The 10,128-nt window shown below is 59.8% G+C and overlaps 1 protein-coding gene across 3 annotated transcripts in view; it reads left to right on the forward strand.

The window, feature by feature from the left end:
• The window catches only part of RAB11FIP3 (RAB11 family interacting protein 3), a 78,752-nt gene extending 69,084 nt beyond the window's left edge, over positions 1-9,668 (forward strand). For all 3 annotated transcript variants that reach the window (XM_024759483.1, XM_024759482.1, XM_024759484.1), the window contains 8 exons: positions 767-860; positions 1,638-1,741; positions 4,588-4,728; positions 6,876-6,957; positions 7,504-7,641; positions 7,734-7,889; positions 7,998-8,138; positions 8,212-9,668. In XM_024759483.1, coding sequence (XP_024615251.1) covers positions 767-860; positions 1,638-1,741; positions 4,588-4,728; positions 6,876-6,957; positions 7,504-7,641; positions 7,734-7,889; positions 7,998-8,138; positions 8,212-8,325 — 970 coding nt within the window. In that variant the 3' untranslated portion in view covers positions 8,326-9,668. The remainder of the gene's footprint in view (positions 1-766; positions 861-1,637; positions 1,742-4,587; positions 4,729-6,875; positions 6,958-7,503; positions 7,642-7,733; positions 7,890-7,997; positions 8,139-8,211) is intronic.
• The last annotated feature ends 460 nt before the right edge of the window (positions 9,669-10,128 follow it).

The raw sequence follows: 10,128 nt of genomic DNA on the forward strand, positions 1-10,128 counted from the left end.
TTTTTTTTTTTTGGCCATGTGGCACGGCATGCGGGATCTTATTTCCTCAACCTGGGAACGAACCCGGGCCTGCTGCAATGGAAGCACAGAGTCCTAACCACTGGACCACCAGGGAAGTCCTGAGAGTGTACTTTTTAACAGTGTTTTATTGAACTGGCTCTGTGCTGTGTCCTTAGTTATGTGACAGCCTGCAGATCCCCATTCTGTAGCATAGGGAGGGTGCCTAGCTTCCTCAGGGTCACACAGTGCTGAGGCGTCTTCCGCATGTGTCAGAGCCAAGGGCCTGTGCCCTTTTCACGGTCGGCCCCCAGAGGCCCCGAGTGTGTCTTGCCATAGCTGCCCCAGGAAGTGTGCCTGGAAGTCAGAGATGGAGAGGACGTGGAAGTTACGGTGTGCCCACAGGTCATGACCTTGAATTAATGTTTCACGGCTCGGGGAAGATGAGATTATTTCATATCACTGAGAGGAGTGACGTCCTGTTTTATTGCCCAAGTTCAAAGTATCTTGGCCCAGTAGCTGGTAGGGAAGGAGGCCGGGCCCGTTGGGCTCCACAGACTATGGCCTGTTCACCCAGCCCTCAGTAGTGGTGTCCTGCCCGGAGTCCCCTTCGGTGGAGACCTGGCCGCCTGCTGCTGGGTTCTGCTTTCCAGACCAGCCTGGGGGTGTTCATGTGTACAGGCCTGGCCGCGAAGTTGTCCCCCTTCTTTGCTCTCCTTGCTCTGCTGAAGGACCTTCTCTGGACAGGGCTGTCGTTTATTCTCCCCAGGCACCTGCATCAGTCAGGGGCCCTGACCATGGAGGCCCTGCAGGACCCTCCCCCAGACCCTGTGGAGGGCATGGAAGAGGACATTGCTGACAAGGTAGGCCCTGGATGGATGGCAGGGCCGGAGGGCCACGTGTGGACAACTCAGTGGCCTCAGGCACAGGCCCCGGTGGGTGTGTTGAGTGAGGTGCGCAGAGGGCACAGTGGGAGGTGGTGATGGCGCCGGCAGGGCTGCGCCGTCCACCAGCCCTGATGATCTCTGGCGGGTTTCCTCGGGTTGGCAGCCGCAGGGTGAACAGGAGAGGTGTCACGTTGTCCATGGAGAGGTGCCGGCCGGGGAGGCAGGAGGGCCCGCAGCCTGCAGTGATCCTAGAACCAGGACGGTGGAATCGGCCACTCCTGAGAGGTTGCTGGGGGCAGGGCAGCCTCCCCGTGGCCAAGGCCCTGGGGCTCCAGGACCAGCTCCAGGAAGTGCAGGGGCAGGGTGGCCACAGACACCCCCCCCCACCTTCTCTCCCACCTCCTTCTGTCCCCCTCGCCCACCTCACCCTGCCCCCCACCTCCTGGACCTCTACAGCACCTCCAGCATCTCAGCTCTGCAGAGCCCTCCCCAGCTCTCCGGTCTGGCCGTCATGCCTCCCACCGCCTGGTGAGCGTGTCTGGCTCCAAACCCCGGGCCTTTCTGTCACTCGAGTCCCCAGCGTGAGCCGCCTCTGTGGGCTGTGTCTGGCCGAGCAGTGGCCCTGCCTGCCGCCCCTCAGCTCCTTTGCCTTTGAGGGTTGAGGGCACCACGTGCTCCCCCGTCCTCACTGGTGCCCATAGGGCTGCGCTGCCTCGTTCACGGGGCGTCTCAAGCCACCATCTTGCTCCCCAGGTTGTCTTCCTGGAGAAGCGAGTGTCGGAGCTGGAAAAGGACACGGCTGCCAACGGGGAGCAGCACAGCCGGCTGAGGCAGGAGAACCTCCAGCTGGTGCACAGGTGAGTTCAGGCCTCTTAGTGCCTGTGGGATGTGATCCGCCCCCTGGTCGTTCTCCTCCCCTCAGGTTCTCTGAGCACCACCCTCCATTCAGCTGCTGGATGGTGTGGGGTGAGCAAGGCTCCTGCTGAGGGCTCTCCCCAGAGGAAAGGGCGAGGGAGGGACCTCTCAGGAGAAGCCGGGGCCGACACCCGGCCTGCAGAGTGCCCGGCTGGGATTCCCGTCTGGGGGTGTCTGGCGTGTGCCCCGCTTCCAAGACCTGTCCTGACCAAAGGTGCGCCCCCCACCCCACGCAGGCTTGCTTCATCTCCGCATCTCCTGGACAAGGAAACCAAGGCAGCAAGTGGGGGCTCTGGGCTGGGGCCAGTGCCTCCAGAGCTCCCTGTGCTCGGGTACTTGACCCACCCTTGAAGCATGGGGTCCTCATGGGGCATAGCAGTGCGACCGAGCCCCACGTGGAAGCCACGAGCTCTGAGTTAGAAATAACAGCCGTGTGGAAGTCGGTGTAAGGAGGGAGCAGGTGCTTCCCCATCTCCTGTTTTGCAGACTTTTCACAGCACGTGGTGTGGTTTTCGGTGTTGGGAAGCCGGTCACGCTGTGTACCTCACCCCAGTTTACAGCACTTCTCCTGCAGAGGACAAGGGACTTGGCCTGTGTGCAGCCAGAGGCTTGGGGTCACAGACCCCTTTCAAGAGGTCCAGAGGCTGGGAGCACAGCATGTGTTCTGGGCGAAGCCTGGCCCTGCCGAACCCTCTGCAGCCCCAGGCTCCTCACCCTCCCAGCACTTGTACCAGCGCTGGACACTGGCCCTGAGGCTCTGGGGGACGCTGGCCTCCTGTTGTGGCTTCTCCTGGGCGAGATGGGCCTTCATGACCTGTCCTCCTGCTCTTGGAGGCTGGGAACCGGGATGTGCCATGCTGTCCTGGGCGCCTCGCCCACTGCTATAACAGAGCAGCAGAAGCACGTTCTCCTGTGTGGTCGAGACCCTGGCTCGGGGGGCCACCTGCTTTCCTGCCCTGCTTTGCTGCTGCAGAGCCAGGGGTGGGGTCGGCCCTGCTCATGCGAGGGCTGGGGCTCCAGTGCTGCGTCTGCAGGACGTTCCTTACTCCCTCCCTGTCCTTGTCCAGGGAGATCTGGATGGGCCACCAGACTCCTTTCTCCAGCTGACTGGAGGTTCATCTCATCCAATGGGCACTTATCAGTTATCCACGTTTGTGGTGGAAAGTCCACACTCTGTGCCCTGCCCGGCCACCCAGCCCCAGGGCCTGTCATATCCACTTCCTGGGGCCGTTTCTGCCAGTGTTTGCCTAAGTTCCCCTCAACCACACACTCCTGCCGCTGCTGCTTGGCGTTTCCCAGCCGTACTGACCTGCCGCACTGCTCTCCTTTCTTTTCATCCTAGGAGTTCCACCTGCTTTCTCCACATCTGGTTTCTTGTTCTCCAGATCCCGCATTTCTTCTTTGCTTACTCGCTTTCTGAGCAGATGCCCTACTCGCAGCGTAGGAGCCAGGCTTCCTAAGGCCTCACGTGTCTGAAAACGGGGTTGTGTCGTGTCCCCCCTCCACCCCCACCATCGATAGTGTGGCTGAGTCTGGGATCCCGCTGGGAGCTGGGTCCCTGGAAGCCGGCTCCGCTGCCGTCTGTCCCGTCTGTGACCAAGGCCCTGGCACCGCTGGGCTCACTGCTCTTTGGGGTCCTATTCTCTCCCGATGCCGTGAGGGTCTCTTGTTGTTTCTTGTGCTGAGGGCACGTGGTTTCCAGCCTTTAAATCTGGAAAACGTGTCTCTCAGAGTTTCTTCCATTTTCTTGTCTGTCTGAACTTCTGTTAATCAGATATCAGACCTTATGGACCTTCCTTCTCATTTTCTTTACTTCCTTATTCTCTTTCTCATTATTCTTTTTTTCTGTGTAATAATCTTTGGTTTTCTCCTTCAGTTATTCTATTGAATTTAAAATTTTGTCGTGTCATAGTTTTAATGGCTAAGAGTTACTTCTGTTACCCATTCCTTCTGCAACAGCTGCTCCTGTTTCGTGGACGTGGTGTCTCAGGCCTCTGAGGGTGATAGTTACAGGGCTTCTGTGGTATTTCCCACATGATGTGTGTCTCCTTCAGGTCGTTTTTTCTGTTTGCTTTGGCCACTTTGTATTAAGAGCTTTCCTGTGATGTCTGGTGGTCTTTGGCTGTCTGTTCACTCTTGGGTGCGAAGCACCAAAAAGCAGATGAGAAACCCTGTGTGGACGGGCAGCTTAGAGGCATGGGCTCCAGCCATCCACAGGCAGGGCCCAGAGCCCTTCTCTGTGGTTTGGTCCGTTCCTGTCTCCTGCACTTGGGAGTGGTGGTCTGGGAAGAGGCCAGGGTCAGGGTCCTCATGTGTACCTTCCTTCTGTCCCCATGTTCTTGCTATACCTGCCTTCGAGTCTGCCACGGCTGACCTGGGTGGGGTGGGTCTGTACACCATGTCTCCAGCCTGGAGTATCAGTGCAAGGTGCCCTGGGGCCAGGGGCCAGGCACCTGGTGGGCTTGTGCCCGGGAGGGTCTCCTGCCCACACCCAGCGAGCAGGAGGCAACTGTGGGTGCAGGCCAGGATGGGGGTAATGCCCCCTGGGAATGATGGGGACTGTCCTTGCCATCAGGACTGTGCCATGGTCTGAAGGCCAGTCACCCTCTGTGAGGTGAAGGGTGTTTGGGGGGATACATGTCCTGCTTCAGAACTGCCCTTGACTAGAGCTGTGGGCCATTGGGGGACGTCTCAGTGCCTTCCTGTCCCCTCTCTGGGCAGGGCCGCTCTCTCCAGCTCTGGGCTTAGCATCTCAGGACGGTTTCTCCCCTCCCCCTCTGCCTTGCAGAGCCAATGCCCTGGAGGAGCAGCTCAAGGAGCAGGAGCTGAGAGCCTGCGAGATGGTCCTGGAGGAGACACGCAAGCAGAAGGAGCTCCTGTGCAAGATGGAGCGAGAGAAGAGCATCGAGATCGAGAACCTGCAGGCCAGGTGGGGGAGAGGGGGGACGGGGGACCCGCGGGCCAGGTTGGGGAGAGGGGGACAAGGGACCCGCAGGTCAGGTGGGGGAGAGGGGGACGGGGGACCCGCAGGTCAGGTGGGGGATAGGGCTGATGAGAAATGCAGCTGGGCTCTCACCACAACAGCTGGCCACCCCAGGAGGGCACAATACCTAGGAACAAATTTGATTTTACGAACAGTGGAAAAACCTTTGTGAAGAAAACTAAAAAACTCTACTGAAGGCCACAAAGTATTTGAAGGCAAAGACTGACACTACCTGGATGTCACTTTCTCTAATCTTTCTCCAGTGGATGCTGCACCATTCAAAATCAAAGTCAAAATCTTTTTTTAAGGCAACTTGAGAAAATTACCCCTATGCTCCCCTGAAGGCATAAGCCTTAGATAAGTCAGGAAAAGAGGAGCATACTCTGTGCAGACACCCCACAAAGGCACAGGAGTGGACCAGGAACTCAGGCTGGGGGCGTCCACTCGCGGTGACGCGTGGATCTCAAACGTTGTTTGTCAAACAAAACCAGCAGAGAACCTAGATGTCCACAAGTTAACAGTCACCTGGAGGTTCCTGCTCATCCTCCCTCTGCAGAGCTTGCTCCTGGGTGGGTAGTGATGGGGAGGCGGGTATTTCACAGTCTTTTTAACTGAATGGGCACCACTCTCAGCCTTCATCGTGCAGCCATTTTACCCTCGTGAACGACAACTCTAGGCTCTTTAGCATGTGTTTACCTCCAGCTCTTAAAGCTGGAAAATACATTTTGACACATTTTCAACAGTGGGAGGTGGCAGGAAGGACTGCACACAGAGCTGTGCTGGGGTCGTCCTGGACGGGAGGCCTCCCTGGGGGCTGGCCTGCGGTATCACCTCCCGGGAAAGCCTTCTTCCTGGGCCTCGGCACAGTGCCATCCAGTGGACCTGCAGGCCACAGCCTCTCCGTGGGGCCCTGTCCACCGGGCTGTGGGTGCCTAGGGGCGGGCCGTCCTGCCTCCCGTGTCTGCCAGCACCAGAGCCTGCACGGCAGGGGGCATCCTGCTGGCTGAGTGGGACATCCTGCTGGCCGAGTGGGACAGCAGCTGCAGGGGCCCGAGGTGGACAGGGCCTCATGAGGCCCTCACAGAGCAAGATGGGACTCGGGGTCACCGCTGCCTGCTCTTTGCACCTCAGTTAGCAGCTTCATGTGCCTGGACCCTGGTGGCCTCCCTCAGCTCCCTGGGGTTCTTGCGGGGGTGAGGACAGCGGGGCCATGGAAGGAACTGGGGATTCTTGGAGAAGGGCTGGGTCTGTGGCTGGGACAGAGGAAAACCGGCAGAGCCTGGGGTGCCAGGAAGCAGAGAGGTGCTTGAACAGAAGCACACACAGACGACGGTGTGTCATGGCTCCCAGTGGGCATAGCTGGGGCACAGTAGGAACCGCCATCCAGAGTGTAACCCAATGTGGACTCCTGCAGAGGACACCAAATAACACACAGACACGTCCACTCGGGGGTCCCTGAAGCGTGGACTGGACCCCATGACTGGCCTCCAGACAACAGAGAAGGAACGGGAAAAGGAGAACTTGACAGAGGAGACACCTAGCAGACACACCCCAACCAGGCGATCCAGGTCAACGTCACCCATGATGCGAAGGGCACCTCTTCTCTGTGGGATTCTCCCCAAACCCACAACCTGTCCAGTCACGAGAAGACACCAGACAAACCCAGTCTGAGGGACATTTTACCAAATACATGACCAGACCTGCTCAGAACTGTCAAGGTCATGAAGAGCCCGGGAAGTCCAGAGATTGCTGCAGACCAGAGGGGACAGAGGAGCCATGACGGCTAATGCGGTGCGGGGACACCAGACGGGAAGGAGCGCTGGTGGGAAAGCTGTGTTGAGTCCATGGGTTGGTCATTTGCATTTCCAGCATGGGTGTGATGAACGCCGCGATGGTGAGCAGATGCCTGGAGAAGCTGAAAGGGGCTCAGGGTCCGTGGAACTCGCTCTGTGTCTGCAGCTTCTCTGTAAACCGGAGGTGTGTGGAGACACCATCCTGGCTTACAAGAAGCTTTGGCCCAGGGCCCTTGTGTTGGGTGCGTGTGGTGGCCGGGGGACAGCTCTGCGGGTCCCAGCCTTGTTCTTGTGACCCAGGCTGCAGCAGCTGGACGAGGAGAACAGTGAGCTGAGGTCCTGCATGCCCTGCCTGAAGGCCAGCATCGAGCGCTTGGAGGAGGTAAGCTGCCGGCCAGACTCTCCCCGCCCTCCGCCCCAGGTGACTTTGGGCCATCAGGACCTGAGACAGGTTCTCCAAAGCAGGGCAGCCGCACTGTTGGCCGATGGGCCTGTGGGGGTGTGGCTGCAGGCCAGGAAGCTGTGCTGCTTGAGAGCAGGCTGGTGGCCCCGGGGGTGAGGGAGCCAGGACACACTGGGCCTGGCCGTCCCTTTCCTGGAAGATGCGCGACCCTGCCTGGCTTCCCGGCATCCTTGGGCCTGAAGAGTCACGCATAGATTAACACCTGGTTTGAATCTAGGATGATGTCCTTGAGGGGCTGACTTCAGCTTGACCCCTTGTGCCCGTGGTCCCCTCCCCACCCAGGGATCCCTGGGCAACTCTGCACCCTGAGGACATCTGAGAGCACTTGGGCTCTGGCCTCCTCCCGGAAACAGTCCCGGGCGCCTCGCAGGCCCACCTGCCACGTGTCGGGCGCAGACAGCTGAGGAGAGCTGCATGGATGGGCGGCAGACGGGCATGTCTCTGGCAACTGTTTCGTTCTTGCAGGAGAAGCAGAAGCTGCTAGATGAGATTGAGGAGCTGTCTCTACGGCTCAGTGAGGAACAGGAAAACAGGAGGAAGCTGGGGGACAGGCTGAGCCACGAGAGGCACCAGTTCCAGAGGGACAAGGAGGTGACCCAGGAGGTGAGCACAGAGCCCCGGGGTCCCCCCCCCATTGGCGTTTAGACCGCCCCAGAGGTCCTGAAGCCAAGCTGAGCCAACTCCCGCTGCTGCAGCTGATCGAGGACCTGCGCAAGCAGCTGGAGCATCTGCAGCTCTTCAAGCTGGAGGCCGAGCAGAGGAGGGGCCGCAGCAGCAGCGCAGGCCTGCAGGAGTACAACAGCCGCACGCGGGAGAGTGAGCTGGAGCAGGAGGTCCGGAGGCTGAAGCAGGTGCGGGCTGGGCTCATGCTTCCGGGGGCCGACATGGGGGCGCGTGGGGGCTGGTGCCCGAGTTGGTGGTCCTGCCTCGGCCCAGAAGTGACGCCCCGTGTCCCCCAGGACAACCGCAGCCTGAAGGAGCAGAATGATGAGCTCAACGGGCAGATCATCAACCTGAGCATCCAGGGCGCCAAGAACCTCTTCTCCACGGCCTTCTCTGAGTCTCTCGCCGCAGAGATCAGCTCCGTCTCCCGCGATGAGGTAACGCCCCGCCCCGTCCCCTGCGGGTGTCCGCAGTCTGGGCACCTGGACCGACCCCTAGCTCCTCCCACAGCTCATGGATGCCATCCAGAAGCAGGAGGAGATCAACTTCCGCCTGCAGGACTACATCGACAGGATCATCGTGGCCATCATGGAGACCAACCCGTCCATCCTGGAGGTCAAGTAGTGCCACTCAGCGGGGCTCCAGCACAGCACACACGCAGCTGAGACCGAGGTCCCTCACCCACCGTGGAGCATACAGCTGGGCAGGGCAGGGCGGGGGAGGAGGGATGCTGGGACCGGAGCCTGCGGTGGCTCTGGCCTCTCGCTATGCCCTCCTTTCTGCAGAGAATGAGGGACAGTCTCTCAGGCTGGGGTGAACCCCTCTGTGACCTCTCCCACGCTTCCTGCCTTGTCAGGGAAAAAAGGAATGAAATGGGTCCCCGCTGGGGGTGCTGCTCCCTGTGCCCGCCAGGCACCCTAACCTGGTGCCATCCAAGTCTCAGCCACTCCTGGATGGCATAGAAGCCCCAGGACCCTGGCGCCAGACATGGTGGGGCAGGGGGAGGGCAAGCAGGAGAGGCCAGTGTGTGTCAGGGTCTGGCCAGGAGCTGCAGGGCCACCCCCCTCCAGCTTTCCTGGAGCTGCTCAGGCTGGCATCCAACCAGAAGGGGCCCCTTGGTCCAGCTTCAGGCCCAGGGGCCTCTAGGCCACGGGCCTGTGCTCACGGCCAGCCTCTCGCTGCAGTAACTCTGGGCGCTGACGCTCCTGTGACTTGAGAGTCATGGCATGGAATGTGCTGTCTGTATCGGGTGGGTGTTGCTGTTCCCCTCTGACCCTGGGGGTTCAGGCAGGGCTGTGGCTCTCAGGGGTGTGTCCTCTCCTCCCTGTGCGGATCTCCGCTGGCCCGAGGAAACCAAACGTCTGGAACCAGTTTCCTCTGGGAGTTTGAGGTCTTTAGGAGTCGTCCTGTCTCCACAAGGTGCACTTTGCAGGAGGCTGGGGCGGGCAGGCTCTCACAAGTACACAGTTCAAGGCCTTCCTGGTGGCTTGGGGGCTCCTTCAAGGAAGCCCCTGCCCGGCACTTGCACTGCCAGGAGCAGCAGCATCACCCACAGGGGCTGCTGGGCCTGCCCCCCGAGCCTGAGCGCCAGCCAGGAGCCTCTGGGTGCTCCCAGGTGGGCCAAGACCCTGCACACAGGTGGGCCACCGTTGTGTGCGAGCGCATACGTGAGGGTGTGTGTGTGCGTGCGTGCGTGAGCAAGTGTGTGTGTGGCTCTGTGTCCCTCCACCCTCCACGTGGCCCACCTTCTACACTAAGATTTAAGACGTTGCCTCGTATTGTATATTTTGGGGAAAGCTTTGGGTGTAAATCAATGTAAACTTGGAGGAGAGATTTTTCTATCGTGTAGAGTAGGTATTTTTTATAGATTGAAGGTTGATCAATTTTTTAATACTTCTAAGAGAGAAAACTATCTGTGTATACACATGAAATATATATATGTACGATAATAAACACTGGAACTCTGCTCCCCGCCCAGCTGTGCCCCGCCACACAGACTGGGTCTGTTTCTGTGAACACAAGCTGCTCTGAGACCTTCACGCAGACGCCAGGCACTGGCTGGCACGCTGACCCTGTTTTCACCCCCTCGAGAAGAATTTCCAGGCCGAGCAACAGTGGCCTGGATGATGTAGGAGCACGAGGCCGGGGGCCCCAGCACCGATGAAAGTTGGTGCTGCATGTGAGGGGGCTGAGGGGCGGACCAGGAGCTCCCCATGGCGTCATCTGGGCTTGGACAGCAGGAGGCCTTCTGGTCCAGCCAACTCCTCTCAGAGGCAGCAGGATTCCCCCTCCCGGCTGGGCCCACAGGGGAGTCCAACTGGGGATGCTCCTGGGGTGGGGTGACGTGGTGGGGCCCCAGGGCCATGTGTTCATGGTAGGACACAGCCCCCAAGTGCAGCCTGGCTGCTGACATGGTGCTGACGGCCA

The sequence above is a fragment of the Neophocaena asiaeorientalis genome, unplaced genomic scaffold (genome assembly GCF_003031525.2).
Source record: "Neophocaena asiaeorientalis asiaeorientalis breed wild unplaced genomic scaffold, Neophocaena_asiaeorientalis_V1.1 scaffold254, whole genome shotgun sequence".
NCBI lineage: Eukaryota > Metazoa > Chordata > Mammalia > Artiodactyla > Phocoenidae > Neophocaena > Neophocaena asiaeorientalis.